At 43.9% G+C, this 25,496-nt stretch overlaps 1 protein-coding gene across 9 annotated transcripts in view; it reads right to left on the reverse strand.

Annotated features, from left to right (window-relative positions):
* The window catches only part of ETV6 (ETS variant transcription factor 6), a 232,858-nt gene continuing 207,362 nt past the window's right edge, over positions 1–25,496 (reverse strand). For all 9 annotated transcript variants that reach the window (XM_053257828.1, XM_053257827.1, XM_053257825.1 and 6 more), the window contains 3 exons: positions 17,794–17,936; positions 14,212–14,312; positions 1–3,389 (listed from right to left, as the gene is read on the reverse strand). In XM_053257828.1, the coding sequence (XP_053113803.1) occupies positions 3,284–3,389; positions 14,212–14,312; positions 17,794–17,936 (350 nt within the window). In that variant the 3' untranslated portion in view covers positions 1–3,283. The remainder of the gene's footprint in view (positions 3,390–14,211; positions 14,313–17,793; positions 17,937–25,496) is intronic.

Here is a 25,496-nt window from a genome sequence, read left to right on the forward strand (position 1 = left end):
TTCTTTTTATATTAAAAAATTTATTGAGATGATGTAATTACAAGCATTTAAAAATTATTTGCAACTCACTGGCCCTGAGAAGAGGCATTCTTGCTTGCTTTGTTACATTCATTCAATTCAATCCCTTACCCAACACCTCAAAGGAAAAAGAGCCATCATCATCATCGTCATTAGACTATAATTTATGTTGAACAATAAAAGGATTTTTCTTTAAAAACAAACACACCATTGCATTCTTAATTTGCATATGGCAGCAGTTGTCTAAAGATAAATCATTAAAGAATTGCATCTTTAGCCCTTGTGTGAATTCAGGGTTGTTTTCCAATGCTCTGTTTGTATGGAGAACTTCAAAGTGAGTACTTGCAGCACAACTGTTTCCCAGCATCTTTACATTTTAAGACCAGGTTTCCTATTAGTTCAAGAACTAACATCTATCCTGGTTATTACTGACTGCCACTGCTCAGGCAGGGAAGTGCAGAACATCATGAAGAAATGGGTTTTACTTGGTGTCACAAACTGGACAGATGGCTACTCTCTTCATACATTGTAATGTAATTTGCCCCAAAGGAAGCAAGAACTCAGATTTGAATATGACAAATACACTGTTCCAGTTGTAAATATATCTCATTCTTCCAGCAGCCAGCAATTTTCTTTTTCAAGCTGCTACCATTGCAGAAATGGTTTCAGACCAGACTCATGATTGCACAGTTCATATGTTACACTTGCCCACACAGTCAGCTGCTTCCTTGGAGGAAAATAAGTACTGTAAGAACCTGCGTAGATGTATATGCCCTTTTAGAAGTATAGCCTTGTTTAATTTTGGAAATATGATTTGCATCTGTGTTGACAGTTGTGACTTAAGCTTTTTGAATTGCTTATAAGTACCTAGAAGAGAGAGCCAACTATAAGCTATATAAGGATCTGCAAAAAATTAATAATAAACTGCAAATTCAGAAACAATAAATGGAATTTGAGCCCTCTGCAAATATATAAAGCAGTTAATCTGAAAGTTCTAAAGTCTGTAATGAGTAGGACTTGAAGCTCATTAGAAACAATTCCCTAAAACCTTGGCAATATTGCCACATCTTTAGCCATTTAAGATGATGCTGGGGCTGTTTTATATTGGCCCTGCAGACTGAGCAGCTCTTGTGACCAATGCATGCAGGCTCCCTAACTGACCAAAGTACAAGTCATAGAGAAATTAGAGATGGGGCAGTGGTTATGGAAGCTTTAGGGAGAAGGGAAAGGAAGACTGCCAGGGGTCCATGGGCAGGCTGATGAACAATGAGAGGGGAAATGACAGGGCACATGTGTGTCAAAATGAATGTTTGTTTTATGTGTGTGCAAAATTATTTTCTCCATATGCTGCATTTTAAATATTTTTTTTAAAAAAGATTTTGATCAGTAGTACATTTTATTTCACTAGTAAACATTTATAGAAAAAAAAATATCTCAGGAACAGGACCTTGTCAATTTTCTAGTGAATACCTTTGTGTAATCAACCAATGGCCATGGTTGGGTGAATTCCATGGCCACATCATGCAAATACTGTACTCAGCATCTTGAGAATCTCAAATTTAATTATTTTTTTTAAGCAAGTTTCTAGCCTTTCAGGCTATAAAGATAGGCTTGAAAATGTGTGGTGAAATTTCAGAAATTAGAAAGGCAGCAGGATTTCTAGTCATTGGGGTTGGAGAGGGCCGGGCTTCTAGACATCAGTCTTTATGCCCCTCCCCAACTACTAGAAATAGAACACATTATGCAAATTAAGCAGGCATAGGCAGTTGTGCTTAATTTGCACATCTGATACAAGTTATACAATTTCATTTTTCCTGAAGTGGAGTTTAAGTTACCTTGGCACAGAATGTTGATTTATTTAGTGTAAAATATACACTACCTTGTCAATGGCTTTTTGTAAGGTGTGGATGCTGTAACACATATCACCAGGTGTACACACGAACATATGAAGAGTAAGAAATTTGGTGGCATAGAACCACAGGGTAACAGTGCTGACTTCGGCATAATTGAACAACCCTCAGCAGAAAGAACTCATTGAGATTTAAGGGGCAAAGACTTCCTACCCACAAAAGGCACTTCTGAAACTCATCTCACAAAGGCTTGCAAAACCAACTTAGAGCTGTCAGAAACAAAAACACTTAAATTTAACAGAATGCAATTCCTTATGTTAAATTCTACATAAAAATGGGCAAGATGGCCTGAAAATTGTGATGTTGCATTAGAAAGGAACAAGGCAAAACAAAGTCAATAGAAAGATCAGCCCAGCCATGTGACCTGTGGTTTTTCTAGCATATCTAGTTGTGCTGACAGTCTCTCAGAGACATGTGGGCTGCTCTTGGGAAGCTTCTAGAAAGAATAAGCCACCCTACTGAAGGCTCTAACCCCCTTCCCTTCTCTCAGGATCAAGCCTTCCTTCTACCTAGAACAGAAAATTAACTTCCCTCTTGGCAATTGCAAATATACTGGTGATGGCTCAGAAGAGCTAGTCAAGCAAGAATTCATCCTATCAGTGTGGTTTTCATTTAAGCCTTATTTGACTGGTCAAAAGCTTGGAGAAATCTATTGCATTTTGTTAGAGATTCTCCTACTTATTTCTTATCCTCACAGAACTGAGGTGTTTGGGTAAGGTCTATATACAATGGGTGCTAGCTGACACCTCAAGACTTGGCACCAACTCAATATATGTTGATGAGATCTCCCAGATCTATAATAGGAAAATGCCTCTCCATTTCCGATACCTTTTAACCACTGATTGTAATCCGTGATCTTCTACCTCCATGGCAACAGTGAATAAAAGCAATTTAGGCAACTGGAGATGCTTTCTAACACATCTTGTGCCATTTGTCACTATTTGTTGTTACGTTGGGATCATGTTGTGAGACTTTGTCTAGAAAATAGTTGCACTACATTTCCATAGGAAAGCCTTCAGAATAAGCAAAAACCTGACATTTTGCTCGAAAAAGTCATTTTAAAAGTCCAAATGGCATGTTAGAAAAGAAAAACCAACCAACCAAAAAGGGGAAAACCTACTACAGGGTGAGGAAGATTCTAAAGGAACAATGTAGTAGTGCTATGTTTCTCTCTCTCTCTCTTCAAAATCTTGCTGCCAATGCCACCCTTGTTACAAATTTGTTTTGCTAAGGTGCTCTAGGGTCCTGCACGAGGTGCTCCAAATGCCAAGTCCTGGGTCTCATTTTCCACCCAAATGTGCCTCCATACAGACTGTTCTTCCACAGACCAAAGAGAAGCAGAAGGAGCGGTTCCTTCAACACTCATCTTCTTGGTATATTTGCTCATCCAGTTCCTGAGATTCAAGATGCTCCAGGCGATCGGTGCGACCACTCATAATCTCATCTGGGGTCTTCATGAACCTGCAAAAACAAGAAATATAAAGATCTATTGGAACTGGATCTAGAGATGTGCATGAACCAAGGTCCATCCACAGGTTCAGCACCAAACTGGTTCGGGCGAGGGCTGAACCAGTTTGCCACTCTGAGGTGCCACTGGAGGAGGGGAGAGTGGCAAGTGACACCTTCAAAAGTGAGCACAACAGGTCCTTACCTGCTCTCTGCCACTCCATGCACCTTCCTGATGTGATGGTACTCCCCTCAATAAGCCCGCATGCATAGATCCCGTGTGTGTGTGCCACTGCCCCAATGTGCAGGCAGTTGGAGGGAGCGCTGTCGCAGCAGCAAGGTGCATGGAGCGGCAGAGAGCAGGTAAGGACCTGCTGTACTCCCTTTTAAAGGGGCCGCTTGCTGCTTCCCCACCGGTTGCACCTCAAAGCACTGAACTGGATCAGCGCTGAACCTCTGCATGAACCTCAGTTCATGCACATACCTAATTGGACTTAGTTCTTGATTTCCTATGGACTTATAAACGAAAAACATTTTTTAAATTTGCATTTTTCAGCACACTACATTTCTGTAAGAAGTGGTGTATTGATACTATCAATAATATTAAAGGTAAAGTGTGCTGTTGAGTTGGTGTCGACTCCTAGTGATCACAGAGCCCTGTGGTTGTCTTTGGTAGAATACAGGAAGGATTTACCATTGCCATCTCCTGTGCAGTATGAGATGATGCCTTTCAGCACCTTCCTATATCGCTGCTGCCCTATATAGATGGTTCCCATAGTCTGGGAAACATAGTCTGGAGATTCGAACCAACACCCTCTGGCTTGCTAATCAAGTCATTTCCTCGCTGCACCATTAGGTGGCTGATCAATAATATTGGGCAACTCCAAGTTCTCCAGAACAGTGATTTTCAAATTGTTGAGCTTCAGATAAGCTTTTCCATAGCAGCTTGTTTTCTAAGAAACTCCTGTACATTGGCCACATAACTGTGTGTGTTGCAGATGATGTTGGGAAGACAGAGGCAATTCACAGGAGGTACTGGCTAGACCTCACCAAACACACAGAACACACGGAATCCTCCCTGGTGGCTGCAGGGAGGGAAGCTTGTCTGCCATTACTGTTCTCCTCACTGAACATCCCCTACAAAGCTTTGGAGAAATCCTAGGGGTCCCTGGGAGACAGGTTAAAAGCCACCTGCTCAAAAAGGACTGCCCCCACTCCTTTGCGTGTGTGTCATTAATCCGCTTGCTAATCCTGCTAACTCAATTGTGACTTTGGGATGATGTTCCATGCCATCTTTTAGAATGTGTTAGGGAAATGGCTATGCTCTTTACATTAGTTGACATCTCTTATAATTGGTTTAGATTTGGCAGAAAGATGTCAAATGAAAATGACACCCAAGCTGTCTCCCCTCGAAGGTTTGTGCCTGGGCGCGCGCACACACACACACACACACACACACACACACAATATCCCAGCCCTCCATGTAGCTGTTCTTAGCAGCAGCACAATCTCACCGCACTGCTGCTAGTACTGCCTTTTCCTGTCCCTCCCCACTGTCGTCTTTCCCCCACTGCATTACCTCTTGCCATGGCCAGAGCGGGGAAATCGGTTCTCTTGTACAAGTGAGAGAAATGATTCTCCTGCTCTGGCCATTGCAAGATACCTATTTAAAATGGAAATAGGTGCATGTGTGCCATGATAATAGCATCAGGGTGCATGCATACCATCACCTGTTCCAAGAGGCTCTTGCCCAAATCCTCATGGAGCTCCTTCCTTTGGCCCACCCTCAAGCCTCAGCTCCTTCCTTTCCCCCACCCCACCACTCCTTCCTTTTTCCTTTTTCAAGCTGTGCGGCTGGTGGCATGCAGGTGGAAGGGGAAAGATAAAATAGCAATAGCAATAGCAATAGCACTTACATTTATATACCGCTCTATAGCCGGAGCTCTCTAAGCGGTTTACAATGATTTAGCATATTGCCCCCAACATTCTGGGTACTCATTTTACCGACCTCGGAAGGATGGAAGGCTGAGTCAACCTTGAGCCCCTGGTCAGGATCGAACTTGTAACCTTCTGGTTACAGGGCGGCAGTTTTACCACTGCGCCACCAGGGGCTCTTAAAAGAACCTCCTCCCTCCACCCGAGCAACTTCTTCCTGTTCCCCAAGTTGTGCGAAGAAGAGCCAAGCCACTCCTTTATTCCCCCCTCACTGTGGGGCATGCCAATGGCAGGGGCGGAGCCACCATTGGGCGAAAGGGTTCAAAGAACCCAAGCCGCCAATGGCAAAAAGCCGCCGTGAGAGCCCCGCCCTGTGTGGCTCGGGCTCCATAGGAGCCCAGAGCGAACTCCCCCCTCCCACGCCCGGGCCGCCGAGAGCCCGGGCAAACTCTCTGCCAAGCATTTCAGGCAGCTCCAACTGCCTAATAGAACGTTTTCCCCTTCCTCTCCCTCTCTGCAGGGAGAGAAAGGGGAAAATGTCCTATTAGGCAGCCGACCCTGCCTGAAATGACGTGCCGAGAGCTCGTTCGGGCTCTCGGCAGCCCAGGGCAAGCCCCTTGCACATGACAAAGTCACATGGCATGGGGGCGTGGCCTGGGCTGCCGAGAGCCTGAACAAGCTCTAGGCATGTCATTTCAGGCAGGGTTGGCTGCTTAATAGGACGTTTCCCCCTTTCTCTCTCTCCAGAGAGGGAGAGGAAGGGAAAAAAGTTCTATTAGGCAGTCGGAGCTGCCTGAAATCCTCAGCAGAGAGTTTGCCTGGGCTCGGCGGCCCGGGCGTGGGAGGGGGGAGTTCGCTCTGGGCTCCTATGGAGCCCAAGCCACGCCCCGTGCACATGACGTCACGCGCACGGGCATTTCGGAAGGGGCCGCCGAGCAGGGCTGGACACAGGCCGCCGCTCGGCTGGCTCCGCACCTGGCCAATGGCATGCCTGGAAGGCAAGATGAATGGAAGCTTCCCCCACTGCTGGCGAGCCGCTCCTTCTTTCCTCAACCTCAGCTGCGTGTGACGAGGAAGAGTGGGAGAAAGAGGGAGGCGAGGGAGGGAGGACGAAATGGAGTGTCGAGGGGAGGAGGAAGAAAGAAGGTGGCTGGAGATGCCTATCTTCCCCACAGGAATGAATTGAATGGGTGGAGGGTCAGGAGTGGGTGGGTGGGGGAGAGGGGTTCTACTTTTCTTGGACATGATGTTGTTTTGGAGTTGAAGCCAAGCTCAACCCAGAAGGCATTTTTCAGTTTCTGGTTAAAGCTACTCCAGAGCAGTGCTAGGTGCCAAGTTGCCGCCCCAGCTTGATGCACAAGGTGTCCCCATATTGGGAGTTGACAAGTTCCCCGCAGGCAAGGGACAAAACTATTTTGCTTGCTGTGATAAAGATGTGTAGGTGGGTTTCAGGTTCTGTTTGCACTAACCCACTCTGGAAGGCTCATAGCAGGATCCAGGCAATGTTAAACACTTCTAAGGATGCAACTAGACTAAAGTGGCAGAAGGTTTCCTGCATCACTCATGGGTGTGTGTGTGATTCAACACAGAAGCGGGGCTCTGGGAGAGGGTTAACCCTTTCCCCTGTGCCATTCTGATGCAAATTGCTTCTCCCTACAGCAGCATTTAAAATCTGAAAACCTCTCTTTAAAATCTGACCCAAGACTACTTTGATCCTTAACCCCTTTGATTTCAAGGGCAGAGTGAAGGATATTCATCACACTAAAGTATATGTTACATTAAACATGTAATTTGGTCCTGTTGGGACTGTCATGAGGGAGAATGTCTCATTTTTCTGGAATTTTATTGTATTTTAACTTTTGGAAACCACCTTGGGATGCTTTATGAAAGGCGGTATTAAAAAAAGAAGAAATAAATAAAATTCCATAAAGGCAACATTTATTCTGCCTGAGCTTTTCTGAAAGTATTGTCTTGATATGGTGATTGGTTTTGACCTGTCCTGGCAGAACTGTACCTGCTGGGTTAATCCTCAGGGAATCGTGCTAGTAGATTCCCTCAGTAGACAAGATCTGGAATAACTGGATCTCAAACAGAACAACAGACTTTATTTAATTAAAATATTTCAAAGTTATAGCTTTTAATTACTTAAACATGAGTCTTTAATAGAGTCTTTTCTTTATCAGACAATGTGTTTTATTTTCAGAAAAAAATCTGATATATTTTAATTATTATTGTTCTCAGCAGATTTTTAACACTCAATAACGATCTCAGTTATTTCAGATCTTGTCTACTGAGGGAATCTACTAGCACAATCACCCAAGAATTAACCCAGCAGACAGAATAAATTTTGTCTGTATGGAATATTAAGAGCTTGGCTTCAACCCAAAACTAGCCCAGAAACAACCGCATTCCACCCACTGATGAAAAAAATTAGAGGGAACCCTGGGCCAATGGCCCATCTAGTCCAGCATCCTGTTTCACACAGTGGCTCACCAGATGCTGCTTGGAAGCCCACAGGCAGGAGATGAGGACATGCCCTCTCTCCTGCTGTTACTCTTCTGCAACTGGTACTCAGAGGCATCCTGCCTTTGAGGCTGGAGGTAGCCTATAGCTCTCAGACTAGTAGCCATTGATAGACCTCTCCTCCATGAAGTTATCCAAACTCCTCTTAAAGCCATCCAGGTTGTTGGCTGTCACCACATCTTGTGGTAGAGAATTCCAAAAGTTGATTATGTGTTGTGTGAAAAAGTATTTCCCCCTTTTGGTCCTAAATTTCTTGGTAATCAATTTCATGGGATGACCCCTGGTTCTAGTGTTATGCAAGAGGAAGACAAATTTATCTCTATCAACTTTCTCTACACCATGCATGATTTTATAGATCTCTATCATGTCTCCCTGTAGTCATCTTTTTTCTAAATTAAGAACGCCCAGGTGTTGGGAGGGCCCTGATCATCTTGGTTGCCTTCTTCTGCACCTTTTCTAGTTCTACGATGTCTCTCTTTAGGTATGGTGACCAGAATAGTACACAGTACTCCAAGTGTGGCCACACCATAATTTTGAATAAGGGCATAATAATATTAGCAGCTTTATTTTTCCGAATGATTCCTAGCACGGAATTGGCCTTTTTCACAGCTGCCGCACATTGAGTTTTCAATCAGCTGTCCACTACGACCCCAAGATCCCTCTCCTAGTCAGTCACTGACAGCTTGGATCCCATCAGTGTATATGTGAAGTTGGGGTTTTTTGCCCAAATATGTGCCACTTTACACTTGCTTACATTGACCGCATTTGCCATTTTGTCGCCCACTCCCCCAGTTTGGAGAGATCCTTTTGGAGCTCCTCACAATCTCTTTTGGATTTCACTACCTTAAATAGTTCTGCAAATGTGGCCACCTCATAGCTTACCCCAAATTCTAAATCATTTATGAATAAATTAAAAAGCACCGTCCCAGTTCAGATCCCTAGAGGACCCCATTTCTTTCTTCCTTCCATTGTGAAAACTCCCCATTTATTCCTACTTTGTTTCCTGTCCTTCAACCAGTTACCAATCCACACATGTACTTGTTCCCAAGTACATGGGATGAGTTCCCTCATCCCATGACTGCTAAGTTTTCTCAAGAGTCTTTGATGAGGAACTTTGTCGAAAGCTTTTTTTTTGGAAGTCCAGATATACTATGTCAACCGGATCACCTTTATTCACACACGACACTCTCAAATAACTCCAAAAGGTTTGTGAGGCAAGATTTACCTTTGCAGAAGCTATGCTGGTTCTCCTCCAGCACAGCCTGTTCTTCTATGTGCTTTACAATTTTATCCTTGAGAATGTTTTCCATCAATCTGTCTGGAACAGATGTTAAACTAACCGGCCTGTAATTTCCTGGATCGCCCCTGGATCCCTTTTTGAAAATCGGTGCTACATTGGCTACTTCCCAGTTCTCTGGTACAGAGCCCGATTGTAGGGATGTTAGATATTTTTGCAAGGAGGCTGGCAATTTAACATTTGAATTCTTTAAAGACTCTTGGATGGATGCCATCTGGACCTGGCGATTTCCTGGTTTTTAATTTTTCCAGACATTTTAGAACATCATTTCTTGTCACCTCTATCTGACTCAGTTCTTTAGCCTCTGTTCCCAAGAAGCCCGGATCAGAACCTCTGAAGTAAGGGGTATACTCATACTGAGGCTGTTCCCAACCTGGCTCCATACACAGTACTTATTTCATCTGCTGGATGGTATTTTCATTTACTCTGCAATCACCTCTCCTACTTTGTTTTTAAAAAGGCATCTGATCTGTACAGGGTAATTGCTAGGTACTTAAAAGATCTGGGTCCTGGGCCCACTACCCACTTTTGATAATTAAACTCAATCATACCCCACCCCCCAAAAATAATTACATATGTTGTTTTTTTAAAAAGTCTCTAATATGCATGTATGAAGGAGGAAACAACAGAGAGCTAGGTGAGGCTAAGAGCTCTCTCCCATGCTCTGTGCTGCAGGAGCCTCCACTGCTGAACTTCCTTTTTGGAAGAGGTCATGGAGGAGAGGGGTGGCTGATGAGGTTTGGTGCTCTGAGACCCCTTGCTTGCCCCCTCCCACCATCTGCCGCAAACCTTCAGTTGCCTGACTCCTTGTTGCTCCCTCCTCCTCTTCCATCACCTGCCACTGACCAGCTCTTCCTGCTTCTGGGTGGAAGCTAGGGATGTGCACAGAAGTGGCAGGTTAGAGTCCAAACTGGACCCGAACAGACTGGGCCAGTTCAGTCCGGCACACCCTCGAATCCTCCCATTTCATTTTGAGGGGGGGTTCATGATTTAAAACAAAATGTAAGCTCTTACCCCCTCTCGGGGAGTTGTTCAAAGCAGTGTGTGTGGGGGTCCACGGAGGTTCCCCTTCCCCCCGCTGGCCTCCCTCATGTGTCGGCCTCTCTTTGGCCACTCTTTGGCCTTCCCCCTTGGCGCAGCGACCATTTTGGAGGCTGCCAGGCCTGTGCAATGGGCCTCTGTGTGGCTTTCCCCCTGCACCAAGGGGGAAGGCCAAAGGCTGATTAGGCACATGAGGGAGGCTGGTGGGGGGAGGGGGAACCTCTGCAGACACCCCTCCCGCTGCCTCAAACAACTCCCCTGGAGGCGGTAAGTGCTTAATTTTTTTAAAAAAAATCACGAACCCCCAGTAGGGTTCAGTTCGAAGTCGGACTGAATGGGGGTGGTTCAGTTCAACCCCAAACAGTTGAACCAAACCTGTTTGCATACCCCTAGTGCCACCTTAAGTGGCACAGTGGGGAAACGCTTGACTAACAAGCAGAAGGTTGCCGGTTCAAGTCCCCACTGGTACTATATCGGGCAGCAGCAATATAGGAAGATGCTGAAAGGCATCATCTCATACTGCATGGCAGCAGCGGTATAGGAAGATGCTCATACTGTGCAGGAGGAGGCAATGGTAAACCCCTCCTATATTCTACCAAAGAAAACCACAGGGCTCTGTGGGAGCCAGGAGTCCACACTGACTCGACAGCACACTTTACCTTTTGTGGAAGCAGGAAGTGTTCGGAGGGAACTGGAAGTGTTTGAGTGGGTGGTCAGCCTTGGATGCAGCCAGCTTGTGGGGTGGGTGAGCAGCGGCTGTGAGTGGGACACATGCAGAGTGTGCACTACTGGGGGTGGGGTGGATTGCACGAGCCACTGCAGGAGGGGACTGAACATGGGCCACTAGTCCTCTAGCTACGCCACTGGCCAAAATGCATTGGGCACAGAGAAAATAATCTTGTATTATGTTTTACACACTTTCCTTGGTCCCCCCTTTATAGTATCTTACTATTACTTCTTATATACCACTTTTCAACAAAAGGTTCTCAGTGGTTTACATAGAAATAAAGTTAGTAAATAAAATGGTTCTTTTTTGCTGCTGGTTTTGGTGCCATCCTTTTTCTTTTTCTTTACTAGAGACAAGTTGTATCTATTATCCATGTTTACTTGGAAGTCCCACTATTTTTAATGGTGCTTACTCCCAGATAAATGTGCATATTAAGTCATTATGATGAACAGCTTGGAAGTAGAGGGAAGAGGTGAAGGACTTGTTTTGGCCACAAATGCACCAGTCAAACTGACAAGTTTGTGTTCCCACCGGTTTTCCAGCTCCAAACTAGAGAGGACTAAAAGCAGTTCCTTCCCCCCACCACCCTCCCAACTCAATGCTTGGAGAGAGAGAAGCAGGGGATCATACCTGACCTTGTGCTCTATTTTAAAGGTACAGTGTGAAGTTAGGGACAAGATCACACCCCTTAGAGGAGGAAACTAGCAGCCACAAAAGTTTGGCTGGCCACCAAAACCAGTAAAAATGTGTGTTGACCTCAAGTGAAGTGGCCGTGTTGATCCCTAGTGAAGTGGCCTCCATTCATTGTCTCAGGCCCTGCTCATGGCCTTGCCACTAACAGAGATCCGGTTGGCGGGGACTAGACAGGGCCTTTTCAGTTGTGGCCCCTCAGCTTTGGAACGCCCTCCCCGAAGAGCACCTTTTAAGGAGACTTTTTAATGCTCCATCTTTGGTTATATCTGGTAGGTTCCTTAGTTTTTATAATTCTCAGTTTTTAGCTTTTAAAATAACTTTTAATTTGAACTTAATACTGATTGTGATTTTTAACTTGACTTTTAACTTCTTTACTCAATTTGGTTAATTTTATTACTTTTATTGTATATTGTATCTATTTTATTGTAAGCCACCCCAAGCAGTAGTGTACTGGAGGGGTGGGGTATACATATTTTAAATAAAACAAACAAATAAATAAATAAATCCAAGTAAGAACCTAAGAATTCTGAGGGATATATAAGTAATATGTAACTAGTTGCTGTTCAGTATATATTCTTCACTTCAATTATAGTTATTAATGAAACATAGAAAGTTTGGGACAATGTTGCAAAAATCTGCTGATGGAAGGGACGTGAGCTTAGTGGGAGGGCACATTCTTTTGCTGTAGAAGGTCCTAGGTTCAGTCCTAGGTTAACTGAAATCATCAATTAAAGTATATCTTGAGTAGGGCTGGAAAAGACTTATACCTAAAGCTTTGAGGGGGCTGTTGTGTAAATCAGAGTGGTAAGCACTGAATTAGATGAACCAAAGGTCTGACTCGGTACAAGGCAGAGTCATATGCTCACTGTTTAATTAAAAAATGCGTCTTTTATCACTAATACCTACAATGGTACTGTCTTAGAATTGTCACTTTATGTAAATCCTCTACCAGTTCTACCTTCTTTTGATGCAGTTTCCTGTAAAAAGGCACAGTACTAAATTATGAAACCAAACCCCCTGTTCCATGTCCCAGGTTACAAAAAATAATTGCTGATGTTTTGGGTAGGATATCCTTAGCCTTGCTCCTTTCCCTCCATTAATGCAATCTTGCAGTTTTGCTACCTGCCACGGGAAAGCAGCGGCATGACCCAGCTCATCACACAAGTGGCTGAGGTGCACTGTTGCCTCTAAGGTGCACGCGCACAAACCCCGGGCAGCAGTTTCTGGTGGGTGCACAGTCTTCGCTGTGCCTGCTACCACTGCCCAACAGCCTGGCACCCCGTTTTACCTTCTCTCCGGCTGGGAAGCATTGTACTATTTCCCCCCATTCCCTGGCCGGCTGCTGCCGCCACCCACCCGAACCTCCTCCCCCCCCCCCCGCCGGCAGCTACTGCCACCATCATGCCTTTTAAAAAAATTAAAGCAAAAGACTGGCAGAATGTTGAGGTGGGGGCCTGGAGAGATTAAAAAAAATGTTATTGGTATTTCTGTGACTTATATTTGTTTCATTACGGCATGCGGTAGTAGCTAGCAAAACGTAATATAGATCTCAATTTATTCAAGCAATAATAAATTTCAAGGATAAGGTGTGGGGTTTTTTTTAGTAGAAAAAGTCTTTTTGTTTTATATTGTGAAAGGTAATTTTGTAGTGAATTTAACCACTCCACATGCACTGCTTATTTTTCAAATGGAATTGAAAATGGAATTTGTTGAAATGGAATGGTTTTGGTTCTATCTGTTTCAATGAGGTTCCTGTGCATGCCATGGAAATGACTAGGATTGCACACACGCGCAGCCAGGCTCTTGTGAAAACCCCATCTATTTCAATAGAGTTTGCACAGGAGAAGGTGCTGGGATAGATTGTACATGTTACTTTTAAAATTAAATGTAGTGATGATGGCACTAAGGTGTAGATATTCACTGTAGTCCAAGCTTTTAATTATTATGACTTGGCCACAAATCAGTGTTTGATATAAACAGTGCATTTTTAAAAATACTGATTTTTAAAAATCAGTTAAAATATATACTTATGTTTTGAGTGATATTAGTGGATGTTCTTATGTTTAGCAAAATCTACCTTCAGAGAGAACCTCTTCAGCCTTTCAACTCAAGAATTTCTAGTTGCATTGTATCAGAAAAGTGCATAGAATTCAGGGAAATACGTTAGCTGTGACATGCACATTTGATATGCATTGGCTTTAATGGTAATGGGGGCCTAGGGGCAGGGGGATTAAAAAATTGCACTAATTTTTTCTGTGTGTATGTGTGCATGTGTGTGAGAGAGAGTTATGTGCATGCACTACCTTGATACTGCGGCCCAGAACAAAACTCTTTCCACTCACCAATGATAAAAATTAAGAGGGAACACTGCTGAGGTGCCAGAGCTACATAGACACTTGCCACAGGGGGCTCAGGAAAGACTGTGACACTGGTGAAATTGGGGGGGCTTGGTTTTGGTTTTGGAAACTGGCAAAGTTCTCTGATGCTGGGAAGCTTGATTTTCAGTTTGAATTAGCTTCATGTCTGCCTGAAAAACCATCTTATTGCACAACTTAGCCATAAGTAAACACAGAGAAACAACATCCCCTAAAGAAGGAGGAAGAAGAATAAGGAAGTATTACCTGAACAAAAGCCTTTGTCCTGGTTCTTTTCTGATAATATTTAATTTATAGTAGTGGCGCAGGGCTCTAGACATTTTCTCGTAGGTCATATTTGTTCTGTTCTGTTCATTTCAAAGTCAAAAAAGAAAAGGAGAAAAGCACTACGTAAGAATACAACAATAAAAAGAACAAGGTGGAAGGGATGGCTAAAGAACATTCTTTCTTTTCCCTGTACATCTCCATTTCCCCGCTCTTTCCTTGTAAATGTTCACATACAGGCATGCCCAAGAAAACAGAACCCTGAATGGGGTTGTACAGACCAAGGGGCAGGTTTACTCAAAGCGACTGGAGTTCCTAAGGGCAGGGAGCCCTTACTCCAAAGCTATCCCCAAGTGCATTCCCTTATCTTCTCTTAAATAAGTGAAGAGCTACCTTGGGGGTGGGAGGAATAAAGCTGCATTTTAGGTTTAGCCCCCAACCAATGACTGCCCTGCATAAGTGGGTGATGGCCATACACTTGACTGGGAAAAGTAAAATACACTTGTGGACACTGTGGCAATGCGGACAAAGCCTGCCTTCAACAGACGACAGCAACTCGTGGTAAACACTTAACAGACCATCCCATCTCCAAGGCTGTGGCAGGACAATAGATTTATACTACTTAAGGGAGCAGCGGGGAAATGCTTGACAAACAAGCAGAAGGTTGCTGGTTTGAATCCCCACTGGGAAACACCTATATGCTGAAAGGCATCATCTCATACTAAGCAGGGAGGAGGCAATGGTAAATCCCTCCTGAATGCTACCAAAGAAAACTATAGGGTTCTGTGGGCACCAGGAGTCGAAATCTACCCGACAGCACACTTTACTTTACTGGGATGAACTGGTATAGTTAAAATAGATATGTTAAAATGTGTCCTTAAAAATTCTAAGGTGGATGTGGGAATAAACCAGAAGAAATCATAATAGTTGACTGACAGGTAGGGATGTGCACTGGACTGGTCCGGGGCCATGATAGAGGCCTCCGAACCGATCCGGCAGGGGTGGGATATGGAGCTTTAAGGGCGGAGGGGTAGTACTTACCCCTCCCGCCGCTTTCCCCCTCCAGCGTTTGACTTTTTGCAAAGTTTTTGAGGCAGCAGTGTTCCTCCCTGCCACCCCTGCCCCCGTCGTTGCCCAGCAAACAAGGAAGTCGAGTGTACGCATGCGACCGTTGTGGCGCGTGCCCGTCACCACCATGCGCGCGTGCGTCACACATGTCACATGTGTGACGTGGGCAGCGTGCACACAGAGGCAGCAATGGGAGCACACGCGCCGCAACAGGCACATGAGTACACTCAACTTCCTTTTTTGCCGGGCAACGACGGAGGCAGGGGCGGCAGGGAGGAACGCTGCTGCCCCAAAAACGTTGATAAAAAGTCGAGCGCCAGAGGGGGAAAGCGGCGAGAGGGGTAAGTACTACCCCCCCCCCGCCCTGAAAGCTCCATACTCCCCAGTGCCGGACCGTGCCTCCGTGCACATCCCTACTGACAGGGAAGGGGCCCTGCCTATATGCAGAGAAACCCCTTTTGGAAACTTGGGGCGGGAAGGCTGATGTTGGTGTCAACGAGTTTTTGGTCAGAGAAAGGAAAAGAAATAGCCCAGGAAATGGGGTCAGGAAAAACTAAGCAGGTTTAGAAGATAGTTAAAATATTTGCAAGTTAAAAAGTTAACCATTCCTCTGATTGGGTTAGCTGGTACCGGCAAGATATATCGTAACACTCTTGGGACATTTTAATGTATAAACACCATGTTTATTCGTAAAAGCATTTTTATCATGAAGTAATTATTCTTTTTAAAGAAACTGTTGTGAGAACCTGATCTTCTCCCATTCTGAAAAATCCAAGTACCAAAACAAAAGGAAGATTTAGGTTATAGGTTCTTAAATAATGAGAACTGACACAAACTTTAGGCAACAAACATCAATCTCTGAAGGCAGTTTAAAGATGGCTCTGAGTGGTGGCAGTGGAGGTTTAAGGGAAGAAGAAGGGGACAAGGTAGAGATCAGTGAGAGCCTTATTTGTGTCCCTAGAGAGGTCAGGACAGATTTTTTTGGGGGGGAGGGGGGGACATTCTTACATTTATTCAATACAATTCAATACAAATCAATATAGCATATTTATATAGCATATATCATACTTTATTATACCATCTCTCCACATTTAAATTATCCAACAATTTCCATTGCTGTGTCATAATTGCTTTAGCAGCCAGGATTAAAAAGATAACTCATTCTTTATCTTTAAGTTTAGTATTATTTCCTGTAAAAATATGTAATAAACCCAGAGTATTCTACTCTTTGATTAATTATATTGCTAATTTCAACAAAACTTTTCTCCCAAAAAGGTTTAATCGTCTCACAAGTCCACCACATATGATATGTTCCTTTCTGTTTACAACCCCTCCAACATTGTATGGAATTTTGTTGAGAAAATGGGCTAATACCGAAGGTGTTAAATACCAGTGATGTAGTATTTTCCAGTGAAGTTCTTGAACAGAGGCCGAGAGAAAAAACCCCGTCCTCCATAATTGCCAATGTGTCTCCTCTACATTTTTACCTAAATCCATTTCCCATGCATTCCTCAAACCTATTGGGGGATCTCCAATCTCTATTTGTATTAATATTTTGTATATATTTGAGCTTATTCCTTTAGGCTGATCTGGTTAGCTAAGTATTAATTTCTCAAAATTTGTGAGTGAGTAGCTAAACTGTCAGGACAGATGGCAGATATTTGGCTAATGTGGCCTTCTGTCACCTCAGTAACAGGATTAGTGAGGCTTTTATAGTGAGACTGCAGGGCAGTTTGGTCAAGACCATTAAGTATGTGTGGAAGGACTCCCGGGGGTTAGGGTCAGGGATGTGCATGAGCTGGTTTGGAGCCTCCTCTGGGAAGTGCCAAACCAGCTTGGGTGCCAGTGTTTGAACTGGTTTGGTGGGTCTGGGAGCAGTTCCCTTTAAAAGCAGGTAAGCAGTTCCTGGCCTGCTCAGCTGCTGCCTTGCCGCTTTTCCGGCAGCAGCGGCCACTCTCTAAAAGGCCGCAGGCGGCTGCAGCGCTGTTCCCTGCAGCTTCCACGGAGCAGCAGCCCACATGTGTGCCAGCAGCCAATGTGCATGTGTGCTGGCCATATGCGCCGCCGCCGCCACACAAAGGTTGCAGGGAACAGTGCCGCAGCTGCACTCAGCCTTTTGGAGAGCGAGTGCCACCGCCAGAAAAGTGGCGGGGCAGCAGGCAAGCAGGTAAGGAGCTGCTTATTTGCTTTTTAAGGGAACTGCTCCCTGCCCCACTGGTGGCTGCCCAAACCATTCACACACATCCCTACCTGGGGCTGCAGCATTTCTCTGTGCACGGAAGAATTTCCTTGGGATTGTTTTTAATGAAAGGCGGTACATAAATTTAACAATAAATAAAAATAAATAAAATTTGTTATGGGACGGCTAACAAACTATTATTATCATCACATAAACAAACTTTTCTAGCAGTATTCTTCTCTGTTTCCCATTGCTGGGATCACTCAAACACTGCAAGTCATCAATGTTTTATGTACCAAAGGTAGGCTGCACTGTACCTTGTGGTTCCCCCACAGCCGGGCCAGCCCATTAGGATCCACTATCCGGAATATCTTGGATTCCCTGTCCTCCCATCGGATGAAGTTTTCGTACCGGGTATCTGACAGCAGCTGATAGACATAATCCCAAAGGAGCCTGCAGTCTATGAAGAGAAGGACACACAAGTTTTCAAAGACTCCTGCTTGGAATGAATTGAGTTGTTTGTCACAACTGAGTCACCAAAAGGATTGATGCCAAAAATTCAGATTTCAGTTTAAGAATATAAGAATTGCTTTATAAAATCAAACCAAAGGTCTATCTAGTCTGGAATTCTGTTTCCAGTGGCAGCCACCCAGATGCCTCTAAGAGCTTATAAGGAGGGTATGAGGGTGATTACCTTCCCTGTTGTTTCTCCCCAGCATCTGGTATTCAGAGTAGGCTGCCACTATACATGGAGGCTTCATTCAGATATGGCTAGTAGTCATCGATAGACCTATCCTCCAGGAATCTGTCTTTTTTCCTAAACTGTTTACAGTATTTTAATTCTTATTACTTAATATTAATTTACTTTAATTAATATACCTTATAACAACCTGTAGGAATGACACTTAAATCATACAATGCAAGAATGAAATACAGGGTTTACTGGAGCATTAGAAGTGGTATGCAGTTTTAGATATTTCAATGAAGATATATTTATACAACAGAGTGATATCAGGGTATACTGAGTCAACAGATGCCAGTTGCAGGCAGTCTAGTACAGGGCTACTTAACTCTGGCCCTCCAGCTGTTTAGACTACAACTCCCATAACTCCCAGCCACAGTGGCTAATAGTCAGGGATTATGGGAGTTGTAGGCTAACATCTGCAGGAGGGTCAGAGTTGAGCAGCCGTGGTCTAGTTGGTGTTTTTATATTTCTAGTCCATGTCTAAGTTTTGTTTGTTTTTTTAAAGACAATTAAGCTAGTGACGAAGACCACATCTTGTAGTATATGAAGTTCATGATACCCTTGGAAGAAATGAGGAGGAACCAAATATACCTATAAACCCAGTTTCTAATGTTCAAACATGTAGATACTTGGACAATATTGATATTTGGTATGAACAAAGTCTCTCCACCCTCCATGATATTTTTTCTGTATCTTATTTCTTTTGTTGTTTTCTCCCAAAGCAGTAATAACATAAAAAGGGCCCTGCTGGATGAAACACAAAAGGACTCACCTTGTCTAGCATCCTCTCTCTCTCTCTCTCTCTCTCCACACATACATACACACCTTGGTATACGCAAGAAAAGGGTGGGGGGTTAAATCTGAAGATTGGGGGTGGCCAGAAATGACTTCTGAGGTCATTTCTGGCTGCCATTTTTAGCACTAGAGCTCAAAATTTTGTGGCTCCTTTTCACTTAAAAAATGGCTTGAAAATCATGATTTTCTGCCAAAAAAATGGCAGAGTGGAGACCTTTGGGAAGCATTGCTGGAACACACAGGTCGAACAGAGCATGGTAGGGCACTTTATCTGGCATTTTTTCATTGTTATTTGCCTGTTTTTAGCCACTTCCCTGTCCTTTGAAACCTAACCCCCAGATTCCAATTGCTCCACGGTTCCGGTATCCACAGTACAGGTTGAGAATGGAACCCCCACGAATACTGACATTTTCCTGTATTATACTTTCCTTTCCCACAATGCTCAGACAGATTTTCCTCTTGAAAAAAACCTGGAACTCAGTAATTCAAAAACCTTTTGGTTTAAGATGTGAGTTAAGAAGCTTTAAATTTTTACCCATGCTCTAAAAAGCATAGAAATTGCAAGTTAAAGTGCCTGTCTTAATTTCAGCACTGTATAAACTGTAAAGATTTTGTTCAGTTTTGTATAATCACCTGATGAATTTCTGCCTGATGAGTCTCTACAAGGTACAGTGCTTCCCCAAAATGCAACTGTATACTAAATGTTCAGCAAGAAATTCATGGTTCCTGATGTAATTTGGACCTGTTATACAGACAAATATCTACTTCAGAGCAACTAAGAGGCAATGATGCTATGGGTTTCACCATAAAATGGCAGAGTTGAATGAACATGTGTTCCCACTAGGGATGTGCATGGAACAGGATTTGCATTGTGTTCCTAGCTCAGAACAGAACACAAATGCCTGGAATGTTCCGTCGGAACCACCAGTCACGCCAGTTGTTCTGACTGAATGAGGCCTTCATTTGAAGGGCATCCCATTTTGGCTCAGAACACTCGAAATGACGTTTCAAGCTCAAAACATTCTGCACATCCCTAATTTCCCCACCTAACGTGTAGCATCAAAGCTAAGCCACGTTCACTAAATCATGTACAATAATGACACACTCCATTTGCAAAGGTAATGGAAAATACCAATATTCCATCTATATGTCTGACACTTTTCTCCAGCTCAAAATCTGCATAACATCTGTAAAAGCATTGCAATTACTCCAGAGCTATTAAGCATTTAAATACCTTCTCTTTTGATAATTGGATTGAAATGTTCTCTTGGTAAATGCTCCTGATCTCTAATTAAAGGTCCAACAGATTACTTTGATTTTGTTTACTTTCTTCCTCTTCTTCTCCTATTCCGTGTCAGTGTTTTGAGCTGGGGGTGGGGGAGTAAAAACTTATTTGCCCACTCTTCCTGTGTCCCATGATTGAATGAGTCGCATGCATGCGCACGCAGCACAGGCAGCTGCAATAAGAAATTCAGATTCCCATAACTGCGGTTCAAGGTACTACAATGCCAAATGAGTAGCAGACTTCAAAAGGAGGATTTTTATTTTGAAGGGGGTGGAAGAAATGTATACTCTGGCTGACAGGCTATCCCCTAATTTGTTTGAAAATCTCTGTGCCGCTTTTCTGTCCATTGGGCACTCAAAGTGGCTCATGGCAGCACAAAACAAGTCACAACATAGCAAATAAAATAATCCACAACATTAAGAGCCATCACAAAGGCTAATCTTTAACAAAAAGAGGCAAGGTATCCACTAACATAGCCAAATCAAGTCACTGAAAGCCTAGTGCAAAACTAAAAACTAATCTCAAAATACGGATAGATTCAAGTCCTTGAAAATCAAGTCCTTGAAAGCTTAGTGCAAAACTAAAAACTAATCTCAAAATATGGATAGAGTGGATCTGGTGAATCTCACACAAGAATGACTTCCACAGCACAGGACCATCACAGACAATGCTTGGTTTCCACCAACTACTTTGACCTCAGAGGTGGCATCTGAATTCATGGTCATTTAAATTAAAATTTACTGAGGAGTAGATGGGGATGGGACCATACATAAGATAAGACAACGCTTGTGAGTCTATGGAGAATTTCAGCTTTTGTCTGTACTGCTTAAAATCCTATGGGCCGGGGCCATACCTCAGGGTAAGGTCCCAATTGCAATCTCTGACCTCTCTAGTTAAAAGGATTTCAGATAGCAGGGCTAGGAAGAAACTCGGCCTGCATGCCTGAGGAACTGCCCTCAGTCAGAGCAGACTGTCCTGGACTAGATGGGCCAGTGATCTGACTCCGTCTAAGATGGGCCTGTGACAAGATAGGTGAACTGCCACAAAGAGGGTCTCAGAAAGCTCTCATACATTCTGCTCTTTACTTGGTTAATCTCTTGATTTTTTTGAGGTTCACAGGGTCTGACACTTCTTTTGTCTTTACATGTACTTAAAATGTCTAAATTTCACTCTGTCCTGTATGCTTCTGGCAGCTTGCAGTATCTTGACAGTAATGGCCGAGTGCAGAAATAGACATTGAAATAGACTCTAGGGTGGGAGGGGTTGTTTGCTCTATCTGACCTGTAAAAATCTTGCACATATTCGGTCACCATCATGACGTGCATTTCTCTGCCAAGGGCAATTATGTCTGCTGGGGGCAGGAAAGCACACAGCATGATGACCCAGAATACAGGTGCCCAAGTCCCAGCTCCTTTTCAGCCAGTTCTTTCCCTCCCTCCCTCAAACACACAGAACTGTGAAACAGCTGGTGAGAAAGCAAAATACTTGTAGACACCTTTCCCCCTCAGAAGCAGAAGGGCTTGTGACTATCTTGAGGGAGTGTTCTTCAAGCTGATACATTTTCCACTCTTTTTGTTTAAGACTTTTCCCTCACTCACCACAGAGTTCCATTAGTTTTGCCCACCTCCTTGTCTGCTAACTGTTAACTGCCTGGGTGCATGAACATGAACAGAAATCGAATAAATAATAAATAACTTTTCATCCTTTTGATTATAATGGGGGCAGTTTTAAGATTATTTTTGGTCCCCTTAGGGTTTTTCCCCTTCCAATTTTTTTAACACTGACATAGCTGAGGGTCACCCCAAGTCTACTGGTACCTCCCACTTGCCCACAGGCACTCTGGTTCTCCAGCCACAAGAGTCCCAAATTTCAGCATTTTTGCAAATAGTATATAGATAGCTCAGATACTGACTAATATCACATATGTGCTAAGAATGTTTTGTGCATGCAAGGTGGGGCGAGGGAGGGCAATGTCTCATGAAAACGTGTCCCTGAGGATTAGAGGACCCACAGGGATGTAGTTTTGGAGGGCATGGGTGGCACTAGACGGAAATGGAATTGGTGAAAACCACCCCCTTGCATGTGTGAAATGTTCTTAAGCACATGTGAGGTTAATCGGTACGTGAGCCATTACACTGGGTTGTTCTTATTATCATTATTGTTAACTAAAGATGGAATTGGAATTATGGGAGCAAGAAGCACACCTGATTTTTTTAGGTGCTGATCTTTGATCGTAATAAACTGAACTGGAGGTGCTTGGGAGAAACAGAAGAATGATTTCACAGATGGGTTGCATAACGTGTGTTCTAAGGATCAGGGAGCATGGGAATTGAAACGCACAACCATGAGGCGTCAGAGATTAAAGACACAGCAATGTTGTAAGTACTGCCTTGTTCTTTATTGTTTTGGCTATGATTGGCTCCAGTAAAGGTATTCACATCTCACTTGGAACCCTGAAGCCAAAAACAGCAAACAAGGAGCAGCTTCTCACAGCAAACAGGTATTTCCAGTATAGATTTAATGTACCATATTCTCCTCTCCTTGTCCTCTGAGGACAGTACTTCAGCATATTATCTTCTACAAATCCAGGATAGCCTGAATTAGAATTCCCAATACAGGACACTGAATCTGAATATTATATCATTGCTATTTGCAATGATATAATGATACCTGTGCATACTAAAGTATTTGTTCAAACTGTTCTCTGTAAATAGTCAACAGTTTCCTTATCATGGGTATGATCCAACCCAAATCAAGCATTTTGGGTATAATCCTATATTGAAAAACAAAAACAGAGTTTAAGCAGCAAAGGATTTGGCGTAAGGCCCTTTCTGCCAGTGGAAATCAAGACATGTCATTGCCAGTCTGTCATGGAATGCTACGCCAGCATATCTGTGCTGCTGGTGGAGGATCCAGAACGGGGCAGGGATGTGGAGCTGTCATGGGTGAGTAGGGGAGAAGTTGACTTGCACCAAATGCTAATCCCCTCCAGAATCTGGACATGCCCCCAGCAATGATGTAACGCTATGCCAACTTCAGAGGTGGCATAAGTTAAAAAGCATCCATCAAACCCAATGGAGAGCAAAAGACCACTGCCACCTGCACCCACCCCACTCTGTGACAATAGCGTGCAGGACTCAGCCTCAGCCTCTGGAGCCAATCACAGCACCCCTACCTCAGTATAGGAACTCTTGACTGAGACCATAACTCAGATGAGAGGGTAGATGGTTTGGGGCCATCTCTTTCTGGCCTCATGTGGTGTACCACAATCAGTATTAAATTTCAAATTAAAAAATTTAAAAGCTAAAAACTGAGAATTATAAAATCAAAAGAAAGTACTTTGCACAAACAGCCTGCTGACCTCAGACCCACCTCCCATATATTGTCTTCTCAGAATCCTTATAGATGCTCTGCTTTAAGAGGACTCTGCACACAAACACCCAATTGGAGCTTCCATTTCACCACCCCGACTGGGAATGCAAAGACAACACACCACAACAGAGTATGTAAGAGAGTGCCTTCTTTGTCCTGAACCCAGCTCATTTGGTGGCAGCTCGGGACTGGGCCTTCTCTGTGGCTGCCCTGGGGCTCTGGAATATGCTCCCTGCTGACATAAGTGCACTCCTTCTCTGTTTGCGCTCAGGAAGACCCTCAAGACGTACCTGTTTTCTCAGTCTTTACAAACGAATTTTAAAAAACGAATGGGTTTTTGTCTGCAACCTTGTTTTGTCGGTTTTGTGAATTTTAACTGGTTTTTATACTGTTTTTATACTTGTGGTGTCTTCTAATTTGTACACCACCTAGAGATGTATATATCAGGTGGTATGGAAATATGATAAATAAATAATAAACAGGTGAGTGATGGCAGCTGTGGAAATACCGTGCCTCCAAGTATGAAGCCTGCAAATGTCTCTCACGTCACTCTCCTTCCTTCGGTATTGTCAGCTGTGTCTTGGCTAAACTGTTTTGGTCAACAGCTCCCCCCCCCCCCCGCCACTTAACAGCTAAGAGCAGTGTCTCCCGCACAGGCATCACTGATGCCTGCTCTCTGTGGATTGGCTCTCCCCTCCAACCATTGCTACTGCGGGCCAAACAGATCACAAGCTCTTCTGTTTTTCAGGATTGAAGCCTGGCCACATGGAGCAGAACAGACAGTCTCTGCACACAATTCCATGCATCGCCCCACAGGGGAAGAGATACTGCCCCAACTCCTGCAGCCACTCCCATTGGAGACAGGGAGTGCTGGACTGCAGCAAGGCACTGCAGGCACCCCCAGGTGGTGGCGGTGGCGGCGGCAGCAGCTCTCTGCAGTCATCCCTCCCTCGTAGCCAGAGATCACCTTTCACTGCCAGTGGCTGCTGCCTGCGATTCGCTGCTCTCTGGAGGCAGCCCCTCCACCTTGTGCAGAGGATGGGACTTTCCGCATGCTCAGGGCCATGGAGAGACTATAAGGTGAGCCCGCCACATGGCCATCACCAGTGCTCAGTGGGATTCGAGCTGTTTCCTGGATTCCAGCTGCTTCTTTGTGGGGTTGCCAATCTATCTTGTCCATGGGCTTTGCAAGTTCCATGGCAGACACTTATGCAACAGGTGCAGCCAGATCCCCAGCAACACCTGCCATGCTGTTAACATGCAGCTTGCAAATGCATAGTAGCTCTGATGGGGTGGGATGGTTGGCAACTACACACATGAGTCTTTTTCCAGATGCATGCCATTTAGTAAAAGCTTTCATTTCCTCCCAGTGGTTTCTTAATTACCAGCATTTAGGAGACAAGGATCCCTTCCTGCCTTAACTGTTTCTTACCTCAGCTTAGACCAGAAAATAGGATTATGTCCCCAGCTGAGTTTAGTAAGTGTATTTTCTAGGGCCTGTACAGACGTGACATCAAAATAATAATAATTAATTGTGCATAAGGTAACTGCTACCAAGTTAGCTATAGATATCTGGTATAAGAACTTATGGCATATCACGATCTCAGAAAAGCTAACCCATATTACTCGGTCCCATTCAAACTAGACTACAAATAATGCTTTTTATGTAATTTAGTCAGATTTTATTCTTTACACTAAAGGGGAAAATTATGGTTGTTTTCCTATTTTAGACAATATTCGAGTTTGGATGAATTGGGGTTTGTTGGATTAGGTTTTGCTATTTGTGTTTGGATCAATGTTGTTTAGCATCGTAAATTTGTTTC

Source organism: Hemicordylus capensis, chromosome 5 (genome assembly GCF_027244095.1).
Source record: "Hemicordylus capensis ecotype Gifberg chromosome 5, rHemCap1.1.pri, whole genome shotgun sequence".
Taxonomy (NCBI): Eukaryota; Metazoa; Chordata; class Lepidosauria; order Squamata; family Cordylidae; genus Hemicordylus; species Hemicordylus capensis.